Source organism: Zeus faber, assembly GCF_960531495.2.
Source record: "Zeus faber genome assembly, chromosome: 18".
NCBI classification, from domain to species: Eukaryota; Metazoa; Chordata; class Actinopteri; order Zeiformes; family Zeidae; genus Zeus; species Zeus faber.
The window spans coordinates 25,209,606-25,228,368 of NC_137210.1; the positions used below are offsets into that span (position 1 = coordinate 25,209,606).

Here is an 18,763-nt window from a genome sequence, read left to right on the forward strand (position 1 = left end):
CGGCGCTCGTCCTGTCAGACAACTCGACGGCGCCGCACGCTTCCACACCCTTATATGGGCCGGCCTGTTTAAGCAGCCGGTCCCTCCTGCCCCACCTGCTTGGCTTGCTGCGTTGCTGCGCTCCCTCCACCTCCCCTGCCTCCACCTGTGGGGCTCTACTCTTCTAACCAATGGTGGGATTCAATCTCATCACTCCCACATTTTTTATCTCATGAAGCAGGCCCACGTTTGCTCTGCACCGCAATGGAAGTGATGAGCAGTAGGGCCCAGATGCCCAAACTCAAACGATCCAAAGTGAATATAGATCGTTTAAAATTCCATCTAAGAGTTGTCAGTCAGAATTGCGATAGACAATTTATGATTCTGTCGGTTATTTTCATTTTGAGCCACGAAGGGAGCATAATAATACACATCCACCTGAGGAAGGTAATCCCTTAACATTGGAACATTATCTGAAAACACTTAATTTGTCTCGATCCGAACTCTTGAAAACGTTCTACTTATTAGGACATTTCCAGCCTTGGCTCAAAATCCCCATGGAATCCGGACAGAAACATATGATTTGAGAGTCTAACAATTTTCCCAAATGACCAGCGATTAGCTGGTCACATGATCATAACTCTTTAAATGTGACACGGGCTTTTTTTTTTTTTTAATCCCTCAAGAGCAATATTTAATGAACACCCCGTTTCCCTGTAGCTGCACGCCTCTAAATCTTTCCGGGAGGTCACGCACGGCAATTTCCACATCCACGGATGGAAAAGCCGTAACATTTAAATGTTAACGCCAACAAACAGATCTGGGAGAGGGAGTCTGGCCCCGGGGCCCCGGCCCCCGTTATGTCGCCTTGTTACCAGACCGTAGTGTGCTTATCTCAGCCGGGCTGCAGGCACGCGAGGCGCAACACACACACACACACACACACACACACACACACACACACACGTGTGTGTGTGTGTGTGTGTGTGAGGATCTGGCAGGATGAACCAAGCGCTCCGAAGGGAACCTCATGTCAGGTTCGATCTCCGTTTCAGAGGATCTTCTCAAACACGTTGCTGGTGGGGATTTACACAAAGCTCAAACATTGTTAAGTCAGCATCACAACCACATGTTACCACTACTACCACCACTACTACTACTACGACTACTACTGCCTCTACTACTGCTGCTCCACTGTGGGCTGAGGATATTCTCTCAAAGCTGTATTAATTCAAAATGCTCTGATTGGAATCGCTCGGAGCGACTCCCCGTGATCCGGAAGTAAGGTTCAAAGGTAAAACAACACCAGAGTTTTCCTCCGAGGCCCCGACGCCGCGTGTGCGGATATTTTGGAAAACGCAGCATTTTCCTCGTCCTTCCAGGGTGGAGTGTTTTTTTTCACAACTCCGTTTCTCCGTGTTTTGGTGGAGGAAGTGAAGCGCCCGGCCGCAGGAGCTCAGCCGCGAGCAACGTGGTGTAGTTCTCCGTGGTTCCACTCGGGCGTTAAAGGCCCCTTTTAGGGACGGCGTCCGCTCCGAGAGCGGACGTGACGTCGCCCCCTGCTGGCCTGCCGTGCTTACGTCAGCGTTTTGTATCGACTGGGTTCCCGCCCAGACGGAGAGCGTGGGCGCGGCCTCAGTCTTGCACCTTGTTCCTGCTCAACTTCACGCGGAAAACGTGCCGCACAACGGACGCTTCACTCCCATCTGACCAGCTGCCCTCTCTCTCTCTCCCTCTCTCTCCCTTCTTGTCTCTCTCCCGCTCTCTCCCCGTCCCTCTCCTTCTCCCATCCCCCTTCATCTTCCTCCTTTCATCCCTCCTTTCCACCCCCTTTTCCTTGACATCGCCTTGCCTGTCCAAACCCTCCCCCATTTTGTCTATCCACCCGTCCCTCCATCCATCTACCCCTCCCTCTATCAATCCATCCACCCGTCCCTCCATCCATCTACCCCTCCCTCTATCAATCCATCCACCCGTCCCTCCATCCATCTACCCCTCCCTCCATCAATCCATCCACCCGTCCCTCCATCCATCTACCCCTCCCTCTATCAATCCATCCACCCGTCCCTCCATCCATCTACCCCTCCCTCTATCAATCCATCCACCCGTCCCTCCATCCATCTACCCCTCCCTCCATCAATCCATCCACCCGTCCCTCCATCCATCTACCCCTCCCTCTATCAATCCATCCACCCGTCCCTCCATCCATGTCTTATTTTCTCCTCTTTACCCGCTTGTTTTTGCCATCTCCTTATCCGTCTTCTCTCTCCCTCCCTCCCTCCCCCGCTCTCTCTCTCTCTCTCCCTCTCCCCAGCAGGGGCGTGGCAGTGTGTGTGTGTGTTGGGGGGCTGTGGGCCCCCCTATGAGTCGGCCATCGAGGATTTCTGTTTGGCCAAGTTCAAGCTGGACATGGAGGAGCTGGACCAGGCCAAGTGGTGCAGCTGGGAGGACACCATGGAGTGAGTCACACGCACACGCACACACATGCACGCGCACACACACGCACACACACACGTCATTGCATCATTTCCAAAAAATTGTCCAACACAACATTTTTCGACTGGACGTGAAAGCCGGCACTGATTGAGGGATGAGCTGACCTGGAACACACCACTTCCAGGTCATTTCACTCTTTCATTGACGTTTCATCCATTTACTCATCCCTTCTGTTTTTCCTCAAAAAATAGAAAGAAAGGAGGAAAAAAGAAGGGAGAGAGGAGGAAGGAACAGACAGACATGCTGTGGAAACTTGCTTCTCCGTACTTTTTACCTCAATGTTTGGTTAGGAACAATGTTCTTTCTTTCTTTCTTTCTTTCTTCCTTTCTTTCTTTCCGTCCTCCATCCCTCTTATCTCACTCCCATCTCAGAACCTGTAGCGGCCTACGCATCTCCTCCTTCGCGCCTCCTCCGTCCCTCCTACGTCTCTCCTCCATCTCTCCTAAATCTCCACATCCTACATCTCTCAGATAATACTTGTTCACACACAACAAATCTTTTTATGCCGCAGCGCACTCTCTCTCTCTCTCTCGCTCTCTCTCTCTCTCTCTCTCTCTCTCCCTCTCTCTCTCTCTCTCTCTCTCTCTCTCTCTCTCTACTATTGGAAGGTGGCCAAAACTCGAATCATCTAAAAAGCACCGGCCAGTATAAAACATGAGTCACAAGCAGTTCATTGTTTACATATTCTCCAAGCTTCCGATTATAATAGTTATTAAATCAATAATTACAATTATAATAATTCATTTCAATTGCCCCGAATCAAAGATGGTGAGAAGAAAGAAAGACAAAGCAAGATCATATAAATGTGCTCTGACGCCAGAGTGTGTGTGTGTGTGCGTGCGTGCGTGCGTGCGTGCGTGCGTGCGTGCGTGTGTGTGTGTTTGTGTGTTTGTATGAGTGTGTGTGTGTGTGTGTTTGTGTGCTTGTATGAGTGTGTGTGTGTGTTTCTATTCCTAGAGCGTAATTTGGTTTGCGTTGTAACTGTCCTGTGGTAATATCTTCCTGCCTCATAACTGCATTGTGAGCACTGCTTTCAGTAAATTACATTCCTGCGTTGTTTTGAGCTTTAGTTGCTCTCCTGGCTCAGCTCTGTTGCTCAGTGTACGTCAATAAGTCAAACTATATATACACATACAGTATATGCACGCGTGCATGCGCGCGCACACACACACACACACACACACACACAGTATTATATTTTATATTTTGCTCAGAAAGCAGATTTCTTCGCCATGACATCATCGAGATATGTAAGTAGACAGATTTTTTTGCAATTCTGATTCACACATGGAATAATAATAATAATAATAATAATAATAATAATAATAATAATAATAATAATAATAATAATAATAATAAAAACTTCACATTAGACATTTTGAATGAGTGTGTGTGTGTGTTTGTGGGATGACAGTGAAGGAGGGCGAGCCAGAGAGAGAGAGAGAACGAGAGCCTTGAAAGAGTGGTTACTAACATTTTGGCTGTAAATAAGTTGCTTTCTCTCTCACTTCTCTCCTCCTCCCTCTCTGTCTGTCTCTCCCCACCTCTCCTCCTCCCCCCTCCTCTCTCTCTCTCTCTCTCTCCGATCAAACAGTGATTTTTTTGTTATTTGGGCATGAGCACTCGTTCACCTTTTTTAGTTTGTAATGTTAAAATGAAAAAGGAAAGAAAATAAACACTGAACTGGTTTTGCATTTAAATGGTAAAAACATCGCCTTACAGCGTGTGTGTGTGTGTGTGTGAATGTATGAATGTGTGCGTGTCTCTGTCTGTCTGTCTGTCTGTCTGTGTGTGTGTGTGTGTGTGTGTGTGTGTGTGTGTGTGTGTGTGTTACGGACCCAGGTCATTGGTCATTCAAGCGCAGGGCAACGACGAAGTGTGTTTTTGTGTGTGAAACCCAGAAAGTCAAACGACAGCCTTTCCTCGTTTGTTCGACGACATTTAAACCCATAAGTTATAGTCAAATATAAATCAAATTCATTAATTCATTTGTTATATGCAATTTATTTATTTGATATGATTTGCAATTGACTTTCTTTGGGGGAAAGGTGCCACTGCAGCATATCTAGTAAACACGTAAGGTATTGCAAATATGTGGTCACACTTTTATTTTCAATAATAAGAATAATTTGTAATAAGTTATTGTAACTACTACCCTAGTTCAAAAAGGTGTAATATATATATATATATATATATATATATATATATATATATATATATATGATTATTTTTCTTTTTTTTCTTTTTAGATGTACAGTATGTGAAAAGGAGATGGAGCCTCATTTTTCAGCAGGGTTTCCTGGTGTTATTCTAATTACTAACGCCACAGTAGGTCGGTCATACAAGGCATCATTGTAGTTTTCATGATGCAACAAGTGATATCAACAGATATGGTCACCTCTCAACCCCAATACACCTTTCAGTACCTGCAAGGCCAAGAAAAAATCTGAACGTTTAATATTTAACAAATAAGGTCATTAGGTCAGTTGGTACTGATGTCCACGCCTACTGGAACATGCCAATATACTGTAGGTGCCGCTATCACTGCAGAAAGATGAAATCAATGTACATTTCTTCTTGGTTCAAGTTCAAGTTCAAGAGATTATTTGTCACATACATACACATACGGTCGTACATATATGCAGTGAAATGTCATGACACCCGGTGATTACGCACAATAAGCTCTATAAGCTCTAAAAATACGAAAAATACTCGAATATGCGTAATTGACACACGGTGCTCACATAGGCGGCCACAAGGGGCAGCACCACAATCGCGAATCTGGGTTCTATAATTATATAATAGAATTAATTGTGATGCAGATTTTGACCAACGTGTAGGGTGGCCCTGCACGCACTGCAAGGTAAGGAAACAAATTCGAATAGACAAAAGACAAGAAAATCATGAAAACATCCTCACCAATTTGACAAGACAGGCGAAGCATTTAGAAAACGTCCTGCAAATCCAGACATGTTGAATGAACTGCATCCCAAAACGCTTTGGAAATAAAAGAAAATAAAACAAAAACACATTCAGGGAAAACACAAATGCAAAGGCCACATTACAGAAGTGAGCCACAGCAGATGCAACGATTTGTCTGCAATATAATATTTTAAACTAAATTATTTTGTTATAATATATATATATATATAATAATTGAGTTTCATATATAAGAATTTATACAGGTAATACCAGCCGCACCACGTGAGACACGTGCGTCCAAATCCTCCATCTGCTTCTTCCATGCAATTTATAAATAGAAAAAACAACTTTTATATCAATCCACGGTTTTTATTTAAACCATTGAAGTGGCATGTTCCAGAGGAAAACAGCTTCTAGCGGCTCCGTGGTCGCGTTGTGTCGTCCGCGAAGGAGAAACGACCACAGCGCTGAGACAGACATACACGTCTGGAACAGAAATGCCTTTTAACTCAAATGGTCAGCGCTTCACTCGTGGTTTCTTTGTTTTTTTTCCCCTTTAGCGTCTTCGAGCCTCCTCGCCATCCCTCGGTCATGTTGCGCCCGCTTATAACAAGACTCACTCCGCCAAACACCGATGGCCTCGTGCCCTTCCCCATGAACTACTGACGCCAGAGTAATTCATGTCCGTGTGTGTGTGTGTGTGTGTGTGTGCGTGCGCACGTGTGTGCTTTGACGCTCATCTGATCCGACCAAATGAGGTTCTCCCATGCAGCAGCACACGGAGAACATAGCATGAGGATAAAGCAGCCGCTGTTCATATCTCGTCCAGTTCCGAAAAGTGATTCATGGCGGTGTGTATAAGGAAAAAAAAAAAAAAAAAAGAGGTTCCAGAGATGCAGGACTTCTTCAGCTCCACAGAGGCCTCCTTCCCACACGGGGCGTTAGACTGTTGGAACTTGCGGGGCGATCGGGACGCGCGTCGCCGCTGTGGACATACGGTAATTAGACGTGCGTGAGTGCTCCTCCAGCGCCGCCAGCGCCCTCCTCTGATCCCGCCTGCCCCAACCACTCTGCAGCGCTGTTTGCCTTCCGCTGTGAGGAGCATGAATTATACATCCACAATTACAAGTCGACCTCGGTGTCTCCCTGGTCAGGTGCCAGCCTGGTCTGTTTTATCTTGTCACCAACAGTTGACATCGTAAAATAAAAAACAACTAAATATTCAAAATGGGGGTGTTGTGTAAAAAAAACCCCTAACTATATTATAACAATATATAATCACACAAAAAATCTGCATACAAAAGTAAAAAAAACCCTCAAATCCTTTTCCCCTGAGAAACATTGAATTAAATCTCAAGAGACATTATCAAGACATATCAAGAAGCCTTTCCTTTGTGTGTGTGTGTGTGTGTGTGTGTGTGTGTGTGTGTTTGTGTGTGTGTGTGTGTGTGCGTGCATGTGTTTATGTGTGTGTGTGTGTCTGTTCCTCCATTCTTCTGGGCAGTGACTCATTTCCTCCTTTCCTCAGCATCAGGATGACTAAGACGTCAAATGATGGATGTAGACCTCTAACCCTTACAACAGCGTGTGCGTGCTGCTACAAGCCTGCGTGTGCGTGCGCATCTGACTTTAATTTCTGCCTTCTTTGGCAGCAAAGATCAGGTGGGACTCAAATTAGGAAAATATGAAACCGAGGAAAAAATAAAACCGGCCATTGTGGAAGGGAATGATTAATGTTGGTCATTTAGCGACGCTGGGGAGCAGCCAAAACAGCAGCCGCTGGCTTGTGTCACGTGGTGGCAGTGTGTGCTTCTGTGTACATGTCCACGTCCAGCAAGGGGCTAACAAAGAAGTGGCGCGGCGGTGCCGCAGGTCGCGAGAAGCCCGCCCCGCGAGGCGTTCGAGCGGTTTTCCCCGCCCGGTCATGCGGGGAACACTTGCTCTGCTTTCCTCCCGCCAACGGACGGCGGCAGGTGAGGCGCGTGCGAGGCGTTGCACACTGCGGTTCAGCCGATGGCAGTGGGGCCGCAAAAACCTTTGGCTCAGTGGAAGTCGACAGAAGAAGAAGAAGAAGAAGAAGAACCTTCTCGCGCGAAACACAATAGTCAGTTACAAAGCTTCCGCAGGCCTCTCGCGTCTCAACATCCGGGTTTACTTCTTCCGCCGGGTGTCTGGGGTGTGATGAGGCCTAAAGACGTGAATATTTAACAGAGGTGCCTGGATGGACAGGTCCTCCGTTATCGTGCAGAAGCGAGGCGGGCGTGTCTCTCCCGGTGGCTCAAGGCTCCGCCCACACTCCGCCCAAAAACAATAAAGCTCTGGCTCCATCCCGAGAAGACTGTAGCCCGCGCGAAAGCCGGACCCAAGGCTTCGAATAGTCTTCGGAAATCCACGGCCGAGGTGAGAGGACACCGATGGACGGGGTGGACGTGGACGGTGAGGGGGGGTAGGGGGGGCTTGTGACCGTAATCGGCAGAGAGATGAAAAGTTTTCATTTTCTGGACGCTCTGGTTTTTCTTTGGGTTTTTTGTTTTTTTTCACCTCTCGCGTGGTGATCGGCCGCTGAGATCGCTGGAGGTGTTGACGAACATCTCCGTCATTTCATTCGGTTTGACCTCCAGTGGACCTTGCGTTCCGTGAACGTTGAGCGTCGGGCAAAATGCAAAACAGGACGTTGAAAAGACTTCCACCCTCATCGCTTTAGAAATATGTGGCAAGATGAAGCGCGTTCCCTGGGAGGGAAAAATTAAAAAATATTGAAAGACCTTTATCCTCATGCCTCAGTGGTTATAGAAAATAAGCACAGTATGCAAATTGCCTCTTTCAAAATACCGAAAATGAAAAGGAAGGGAAGCAAAGGGTCGTTCTTTATAATAGATGTTTTGCCGGCTACATCTAAGGGCTGTTATTATAAGTCCTTTTTTGGGCCAAATGAAACAGGTGAGGGGAATCGATGTGACACATTCTGCCAGATAAAGGTGTTTATCGGTGTGCCCGTCCAAACCAATCTTGGTTCAGGTGCAGGATGAAGCAGGCACATGAAGGAGGGAGGGTATCCGAACCACGCAGGTAGCTGTGGGTGGCCGCTCAGCCAAGCTCCATCGAAATACATTTTGTGCCAAAAAAAATATTTAAAAAAATATTGACAGTGACAAGAGACAATAAATGAATGTAAACTTGATTCATCGGTGACCTGCGGTGTGTGTTTAATTCGTCTTCTGATTTAAACGGAACTGTTGAAACAAGTTGAAGGAAGTCTCCTTCTCCCCGGCGCCAGTGCTCTCGGGCGGTCAGTCGCTTTGACCCGCCTGTTTATCTGCAATTGCTGAACCACCTTCACAGCCTGAGGTAGTTTAACTTTCTCTTCTTTTGTTGTGGTAGTGCCGGGGGCGGCGGAGCTCACTCGCCGGCATGCGTTGAAGCATTGAAGCGTTGAAGAGGTTAATTTGATCAGAAGGGGAAAGTCAGCAGGACATTCCTGAGCCCACACCTCCTAAACCCCCAGTCCCCCTGAACCCCCAGTCCTCCGAAACCCCCAGTCCTCAACTGAGCCCCCAGTCCCCCACTGAACCCCCAGTGCCCCACTGAACCCCCAGTCCCCCTCTATACTGTTACAGCCTTTATAGATGGAGCTCTGTTGGTTGAGCATGTTGTATATTCAGTTCTGCTCTGATGGCCTTTGTAATGCAGAATGTTGCAAAGTAAAATTGCCGCTGTTTTTTCAGTTTGTCTATGTTTGTTAATTTTTCTTCTTCTAAGTTTTTAGAAGTCCTTTTTGTCCGGGAAAAGAGGACCTACCCAAAATACAATTTCTGCCTACGCCACTGATCTGAACACTGAAAGCTTTTTGAAAAAAATTTTTTTGTGGCAGCGTTTTTGGTCCGTGGCAGTAACGTAACACTGTCTGCTCGCCCACCACTGACGATAGCTTGACGATAATTAAGTTTCGGCCAGTATTTTGTATTTGTTAAAACAATTCTGCATTTCCAAATGGAATAAACTATTTAAAATATGACAAATATAACTTCGGATCGGTAGGGGTAAGACCAGGTATGGATCAGACGTGGTCCAGGTAAGGTCAGGGAAGGTCCAAGTTGGTACCAAGAAGGACCAAGTGGGACCAAGTAGGACTGCTAAATTATTTTGCTGTAGATTTTATTCTGGTTTCCAATGGCTGCCCGCCAACAGGAAAGCTACAGGAAGGAGTGTTTACAAGTTCTAAAGGGGGTTTTCATTTTTCTAGGTTTTATCTACCTATCATCCGACTTTCATTGTAATTTAACATAGAAGCAGACTCATTGGCTGTTTACCAATCAAATGGACTGGTCAGAAAGCAAAACTGAGAAGCTTTTCTTTGTTATAAAATCAAACCAAAAGTCATCACTCCAAAAGTCCCAAAAGTCAAATCATCACTCTAGAATGCTACAACGCACTCTAGAAGTCATCACTCTAGAAGTCTATCACTCTAGAATTCACAAAAGTCAAATCATCCCTTTATACTGTAAATCGTACCTTGTGAAGTCGTCCCTCCAGAAGTGGTCACTCCAGAAGTGGTCACTATAGAAGTGGTCACTCCAGAAGTGGTCACTCCAGAAATAGTCACTCCAGAAGTGGTCACTCTAGAAGTGGTCACTCCAAAAGTGGTCACTCCAGAAGTGGTCACTCCAGAAGTGGTCTCTCTAGAAGTGGTCACTCCAGAAGTGGTCACTCTAGAAGTGGTCACTCTAGAAGCTGTCACTCCAGAAATAGTCACTCTAGAAGTCATCACTCCAGAAGTGGTCACTATAGAAGTGGTCACTCCAGAAGTGGTCACTCCAGAAGTGGTCACTCCAGAAGTGGTCACTCTAGAAGTGGTCACTCTAGAAGTCGTCACTCCAGAAATAGTCACTCTAGAAGTCATCACTCCAGAAGTGGTCACTCTCGAAGTCGTCACTCTAGAAGTCATCACTCCAGAAGTCGTCACTCTAGAAGTCGTCACTCCAGAAGTCATCACTCCAGAAGTCATCACTCCAGATGTGGTCACTCTCGAAGTCGTCACTCTAGAAGTCATCACTCCAGAAGTCGTCACTCTAGAAGTCGTCACTCTAGAAGTCGTCACTCCAGAAGTCATCACTCCAGAAGTCATCACTCCAGATGTGGTCACTCTAGAAGTCGTCACTCTAGAAGTCAACACTCCAGAAGTCGTCACTCTAGAAATAGTCATTCCAGAAGTGGTCACTCTCTAAGTCGTCACTCTAGAAGTCATCACTCCAGAGGTCCTCACTCTAGAAGTCATCACCCTAGAAGTCGTCACCCAAGATGTCGTCACTCTAGAAGTCATCACCCTAGAAGTCATCACTCCAGAAGTGGTCACTATAGAAGTGGTCACTCCAGAAGTGGTCACTCCAGAAATAGTCACTCCAGAAGTGGTCACTCCAGAAGTGGTCACTCTAGAAGTGGTCACTCCAGAAGTGGTCACTCCTGAAGTGGTCACTCTAGAAGTGGTCACTCTAGAAGTCGTCACTCCAGAAATAGTCACTCTAGAAGTCATCACTCCAGAAGTGGTCACTCTCGAAGTCGTCACTCTAGAAGTCATCACTCCAGAAGTCGTCACTCTAGAAGTCGTCACTCCAGAAGTCATCACTCCAGAAGTCATCACTCCAGATGTGGTCACTCTCGAAGTCGTCACTCTAGAAGTCATCACTCCAGAAGTCGTCACTCTAGAAGTCGTCACTCCAGAAGTCGTCACTCTAGAAGTCATCACTCCAGAGGTCCTCACTCTAGAAGTCATCACCCTAGAAGTCGTCACTCCAGAAGTCGTCACTCTAGAAGTCATCACCCTAGAAGTCATCACTCCAGAAGTCGTCACTCTAGAAGTCATCACCCTAGTAGTCGTCACTCTAGAAGTCGTCACTCTAGAAGTCGTCACTCTAGAAGTCATCACCCTAGAAGTCATCACTCCAGAAGTCATCACTCTAGAAGTCATCACCCTAAAAGTCGTCACTCTAGAAGTCGTCACTCTAGAAGTCGTCACTCTAGAAGTCATCACCCTAAAAGTCGTCACTCTAGAAGTCATCACTCCAGAAGTCGTCACTCTAGAAGTCATCACCCTAGAAGTCATCACTCCAGAAGTCGTCACTCTAGAAGTCGTCACTCTAGAAGTCGTCACTCTAGAAGTCATCACCCTAAAAGTCATCACCCTATAAGTCGTCACTCTAGAAGTCGTCACTCTGAGTGCCAGCTACTGTTTGCAATACAATCAAGGTGTATACATGCCACCAATATGACCAATCTTGATGGTGATCAGATATTACAAACATGGTCTACACAAGATGGTTGTTATATTTAAAAATAATGCCTATTTGGGATTAAAATGGATAATTTAGTGTAACAAACTAGTGCTACATACTGTATACAGGATCCATTTTACACAGCCAGTGCTGCAAGCTGCCATTAGAGTGGAGAGACTCCATCCCAGCTGTAGAAGTCTAATAGCACTGGGACCATAAAGCCATTATCTAACAGAAAACGCTCGGAAAGAAGGATAACGACGATGGGGAGAGTCAGCGTGGACTGTTTAAGTGGGCAGACAAGCAGAGAGAAGGAATTATTCAATTATTATTTGATCCATTAAGTCGTTGTTTTTTTTTTTCCATTAGAGATTAAAAAGCTGAAAATCCACACCCTTCCCCTGACATTCAATGCCAGAATATCATTTTTTATTTAAATAACGAAGTGCTTTTCAATACACACAGTGGGTATTAAGTACCACTTCGCTTCAATCAACCCATCTGCAAAACTCGCGAGCACACACACACAAGTTGCCGTGCGCGACGCGGCACAGGAAGCCCTGGACGTTCTTTCTTTTGTTCAGTTAGGAATTAAATACATCAATAAAAACACTGTTTTTATTTGTTTTCTTTGGAGAAAAGTTGAACAGGAACGTGCAGTGGATCGCTTTTATCCCTGTGTGCCCCTCCCATAGTGCTTGTGGCCCTATTCAACCGCATGGAGTGTTTGTGCCAGAGGGGCCCCAAGGACGGCCACCCTGATGCAATCGCTGGGGCCCTCCCCTTGCGAGTCCCACCCGATCCAAAGTTTATATTTGTGTTTTCCAGAAGCTCCGCTTGTTTCTCAGCAACTGTCCATTCCATCCTCGCCTCCAAAGTCTGAAAAGTCAACTTGACGAGGCAGTGTGCGTAGTTGGGAGTGCGTAGGGAAGGTGGAGCTGAACATTAACAAAACCGCCACGGAGCCCAGCTCACTGATCAACACCTGAGCGCCCCCCTATCAAATTTTATCAGCCACACTGTTCTCATTCAATCCATCAATGAGTTGTTGTGTTTTTTATTGAAAAATCAATTTATTAATTAAAAAATGGGACAAGAGGAAATAGAATTCACATTTATTTTGCACTCTGTGCTTGCTCATTTTTCACCTCATCTACTAATGGTCTGGCCGCCGGTCAGTTTTCAAAACTAAATGTGGCCCGTGAGCCAAAATATTTGCCCAGCGCTGCGTTACAGGGAAAGGATCTCACGTTCACCACGTGAACCAAGCAAGCGCGAGTGAGGAAATACATACGTAGAATTTAAATGAAAAAAAACAAACAATTTTACTCATTTTGGAATTCTCAGTGTGAGAAAAATGAGGCGTGGCATGTGAACTGGTTGATAGGTCTGAGTCTCAGGGTCAAAGCGTGAGAGTTGGCAGCTCTGTGCCACACACTCACACACACACACACATACACACACACACACACTTAGTAGTAAGAGCTTACTACGCCCAGTTTACTGGACCACCTCCACCAAAATGAACGTCCTGATGGATGGTGGTAGTGATGCACGACTCGGGAATGATTTCTTTACAGCGAAAATAAATCTTTTTTAAGTGACTCAGGAGTCGTGAGTCACTGCAGCAAGACAGTCTGAGGGTTGAATTGTAAATGTGGAGAAAAGGAGCTGAAGGCTATTTGGTACAATTCATATTGAATTTGACTGATTTACACTTTGCATTCCACCAAAATGAATTATTTCGAGCGAATTAAATGATTCTCCCGTTCACAACTCAGAGCTGAAGCGACTCCTCTTCCCGCTCTGCGGCGTCGGGATGAAGTGACTGTGGGGGCAGTTAAAGATGGCGCGGGGGCAAATCCTTTCATAGAGTAGGAGCAGGTTATCCTCCGGTGCGGTGCCTGTTTCTGCATTTCTTTCATCCTGCGGGCGGCACCATAGTGGTGCAGGCACATGCAGGCATTTTTTTACTCAATAAAGCGTGAATGGGCATCGAGATTTAATTGGAAATGGCCGTATTACACGGTACATGGACGAAAAGAGGCGTCGGTTGGAAGGGGCGGGGCTGATGGCAAAGGCAGAGCGGGGCGTAATTAATTTTTTTAATATATATTTTTTTTAATCGGAATAACAATTGCCAACTTTGGATAGAATAGAATAATTTTAGCACAAATATATATTTTAGCAACGCCACTGTGTGGTTTTTGTAGGGGAAAAATAGAGACTTTAACTCCTTTCAAGTTCAAGTTCAAGTTCAAGAGATTATTTGTCACATACCTACACATACGGTCGTAGATATATGCAGTGAAATGTCATGACACCCGGTGATTACGCACAAGCTCTATAAGCTCGAAAAATACGAAAAATGTGCGTAATCGACACGAGGCGCTCGCGCAGGCGGCCGCGAGGGGAGGCGCCACAATCACGATTCTGGGTTCTATAATTATATAATAGGATTAATTGTCTGTGTTGTATTAAATATACATCGAAATCCTCCTAAATGAAACAATAGATAGAAAATAAAAATAAAACTTAACAAACTAGAGCTAGTTACCAAAAAACCCAAAAAATAAAATAAACCTAAACATAAAAGAAATCCCCCCCAAAAATGACTTTTCTCCCGACATTATTTAATATAATCGCGGCAGGGGAATAACATGGCAACGATAGGGTTTTAATAAGTCGCATATTCCAGAGTAAATGACTTTATTTAGCCGACAGGAAAAAGGAGACGAGCTTGGAAGTTCCTGCGGGAGCGGATTTATTTTCTCGGTAAGATATGAATATTCATGACGTGAACGCGTCCTCATCGGTCGAGTCCAAACGAGTATTGATTGGTGGGGCCGGTGTCGGCTGAAGAGCTGCGGCACAACTGCACCGCGAAATCCAACAAGTCAGAGTCACTTGTGAGGAGCAGAACTCGCAAAAAGAGCCCGACTTTTTTCGTCACCAAAGATTTGAACCTTATCGGTCACGTCTCAATAACAGTCGATGTTAAAAACGCGAATGTAATGTACGCCTGGGTTACGGCGGGCCCTCGCGGGGACCTCGCCGCTTCCCGGGGCCCGTGGACCGAGTGCTCCCCGCCCGGTAGCCCCGCCGGGGAGAGAGGGGGCCCCTCTGCTACCAGGGCGGGGCTATCTGACAAACCCCGCGGGGGCAATGGCGGCGAGCCTAGGCGGGATCCCGGCCCGGCGGGGGGCCGGGGAGCGGGGAGGTGGAACGGCTGCCGGCAAGTTTATAATTCATGTTTTTCTCTGCGGTTTCGTACCCGAACACAGGAGTTACATAGCACAAAAACAGGCGTTCAGGGGGGCGGGTGGGAATAATTCCCATATTACAAGTCGATGTACCGTCGCAAATCCAAAGTGTTTGTTGGTCTTGTGAAGCGCTTTGGAGCTTTGCGTTGAACAGTGCTGTATAAACCAAGTTCAGCTTTATTATTATTATGACTATTACTGCATCACTCTCACTTTAACGTGTTAGAATGAGATGTCAGTGTTTTCAGCATTCGGCCTCCGCTCCCTTTTTTGTTCCAGCCGCACAAAATAAACACGAATCCCAACTTTTCGACGGGGAGCGAACACCTTCCCCGAAACCACGAGAGTGAAACCAGGTGAAAACAAGGTCAAAGGTCAAATAAAATGCAAATGGCATCGCCGGGAGCCTGAACGCCATCTGTACCGTGAACGCCGGGACCCGACCCGTGGCCTCCAGCTCCCAAAATAGCGACGGATGAAAAGTTAAAAACAAAACAAAAAAAAAACAAAAAAACGAGGAAACCCCTCCCACGTGGTGTTGTTTTTTGACAGGTTTTCCTCCGTCACCTTGGTTTCGGCATCAAAGACGCCGCTTTTCCGGCTTCCGTCCCTCGAGCAGCTCTCCCCTCACCGGGCCCAGATAACGATCACGCCGCGCTCTCCCCCGTTTAGCGCCAAAAATAGCTGCCGCTCCCGGCGTCTCCCACAGCTCCTCCGCTCGGCGACAGTCCCCTCGGCCATCCGTGCGCTAATCGTAATTCGGAGATTGCATTGTGCCCGTGAGGCGGCCGGCGGGGTTAGATGGGAGCCCGGGCCGCACGGATACAAACGAGCGCAATAGTGTGGAAAGTTAATTGGAACGCCCCCCACCACCCCCCTGCCGCCGCCGCCGCCGGCCCCCCGGTCCCTTCTCCGGGACCCCAGCGGCTAAAACGGATGATCGGTTTTAGTGATTAGAAATGGACTTTGCCGCGCGCCGCGTTTGGGAATCGGTTTGGGGACGGCCGGGTTCTCGGGGCGGCTGTTAAATATCGGAAAACATCAAAAAGAAAAAGAAAAGTGAAGAGGGCTCGGTCGGGACTGTGATCGTCCGCGGGCCATCGCTGTTACGCAACCTGTTTTCAGGGGAGAAGAGGAGAATGAGTCATTTGTTGAGGTGGATTGGTAGGAGGTGATTAAATTCCTCTGCTCTAAGGATATACAGTATGAGGCCTATAATATATAATGAGTTCCATATCGTCATACAGTACATGTATTAGTTATTGATTTATATGATGAATGTTGGAAGCATCACACATAAGATTAGGAAATATAACAGTACATCGGCCGGTGCGTTTGTCAAGCTTGCTTCTCACTATTAATCGATGAAAATGTAATGTTTTGTTTCTGTATTCATCATTGTCACCACAGATGTTTGTTTTTTATTGACTGTATATTTATTCTTCGTTATTTCTAACTAACTTTTGAGGTTTATTGTATATTGCCAGTTTCCCTGTTTGATATTAATTTTCCATTTTTTGCTAATTTTGTAAATGTTTTTATTTCTTGTGAATTTTTGGTTTTATTGCATAAAAATTTAGTATTTTTTTCTGTTTATATTACTTTGTCATTAATATTTTATTACAATAATAATAATTATTATTGCCTATTGTTTGGATGTGAGCTGTGCACTGCAATTTCTTCCTTTATTCATCTCTACATCCGTCCATCCATCTAGCTCTACATCATCCATCTACATCCACCCATCCATCTATCTCTACATCCATCCATCTATATCCATCCATCCGTCTATCTCTACATCCATCCATCTATGTCCACCCATCCATCTATCTCTACATCCATCCATCTATATCCACCCATCCATCTATCTCTACATCCATCCATCCATCTATCTCTACATCCATCAATTACATCCATCTATCTCTACATCCATCCATCTATCTCTACATCCATCCATCTATATCCACCCATCCATCTATCTCTACATCCATCCATCCATCCATCTCTACATCCATCCATCTACATCCATCTATCTCTACATCCATCCATCTATCTCTACATCCATCAATTTATCTCTACATCCATCTATCTCTACATCCATCCATCTATCTCTACATCCATCTACCTCTACATCCATCCATCTACCTCTACATCCATCCATCTATCTCTACATCCACCCATCTATCTATCTCTGCATCCATCTATCTATCTCTACATCCATCTATCTATCTCTACAGCCATCCATCTATCTCTACATCCATCCATCTATCTCTACATCCATCTATCTATCTCTTCATCCATCTATCTATCTCTACAGCCATCTATCTATCTCTACATCCATCTATCTATCTCTACAGCCATCCATCTATCTCTACATCCATCCATCTATCTCTACAGCCATCCATCTATCTCTACAGCCATCCATCTATCTCTACATCCATCCATCTATCTCTACAGCCATCCATCTATCTCTACAGCCATCCATCTATCTCTACATCCATCCATCTATCTCTACATCCATCCATCTATCTCTACAGCCATCCATCTATCTCGACATCCATCCATCTATCTCTACATCCATCAATTTATCTCTACATCCATCTATCTCTACAGCCATCCATCTACCTCTACATCCATCTACCTCTACATCCATCTATCTATCTCTACATCCATCCATCCATCTTTCTCTACATCCATCCATCCATCTATCTCTACATCCATCCATCTATCTCTACATCCATCTGTTTTTTTCCTTACATCCATCCATCCATCTATCTCTACATCCATCTGTTGTGGAGTAGATCTGCACTGTTACTTCATTTATGGAGTTCCAGTATCGCTGTGTCTTGGTGTTTATCAGGTTTTATTCTGGCTCAGTGGATCGACAGCGAACATTCACCTCAGTGACTGGCTGCATTCCCAGTGGGCTTCAGCTGGAGTGTGTGTGTGTGTGTGTGTGTGTGTGTGTGTGTGTGTGTGCGTGCGTGCGTGTCGGTCGGTCAGACGCACAGCTTAAGTTTGGCCTAAGGCACACTCGGTTTGACAAGTGCTAACAAATGTCACTATATGTGTGTAGCTGTGTAGGACAAGCGCGTACGTGGGTGTTATGGGAAATTACATTTTTTTGTAACGTGAATCGATCCATAAATCATATTATCTAAACAGTGACCAACCACCCGTTTAAGCTTGTGATTGGGGATTGTTGTTTTTGGTACATTTTTTTGGAAAACATGACCCTCCTCTTCACCTCTCCTGCAGATTTCCATTTGCTCATGCAGCCCTTTTTAAACAGTGACTCTCCCCACCCAACATATAATGTTTCTCTCCCATTTCCAAATTATTCACCAATTTATCATTAAATTGCTTGTCGGACTTCTTTAAAAACGACGGAATGCGCTGAACGGATGGACTGAGGTCACAAAGAAAGCTTTTTGGGAGCCAATGGCAATTTGTGTAAAGCACACAACCATTAGACAAAGGCGTCACATGTCTAAATACAGATATTATTATTATTATTATTATTATTATATTATGTTCTTTGTGTCTGAGCATTCAACAACATTTTGGTGTCGTTGAAACTGAAATCTAGAGGAAACACTGAACATGGATATGAACAGAGGATGAGCACAGCACACTGAAGAGAGACAGAGCGCCATGGAAGGGTGTCTGGAGCGTGATAACCCTCGGCGTGCCACACCTCGGGGGGCCCTCGGGAGACCCTCCGAGGACGCCCCGAGGCCCCGTTGTCGGGGGACCCGCCGAGAGTTGAGCCGTACGTCTGTCACCGTCTCCAATATATTCTCCATTCCTAAGCCTGGGATTGACCCGGTTCC

General features: G+C 45.7%; 1 protein-coding gene across 1 annotated transcript in view; it reads left to right on the forward strand.

Annotated features, from left to right (window-relative positions):
* Positions 1 to 2,308: 2,308 nt before the first annotated feature.
* The window catches only part of ramp1 (receptor activity modifying protein 1), a gene marked incomplete at its 3' end in the record, with an annotated part of 29,252 nt that continues 12,797 nt past the window's right edge, over positions 2,309 to 18,763 (forward strand). The window contains exon 1 of the mRNA XM_080019392.1: positions 2,309 to 2,438. Within this exon, the coding sequence (XP_079875518.1) occupies positions 2,389 to 2,438 (50 nt within the window). The 5' untranslated portion in view covers positions 2,309 to 2,388. The remainder of the gene's footprint in view (positions 2,439 to 18,763) is intronic.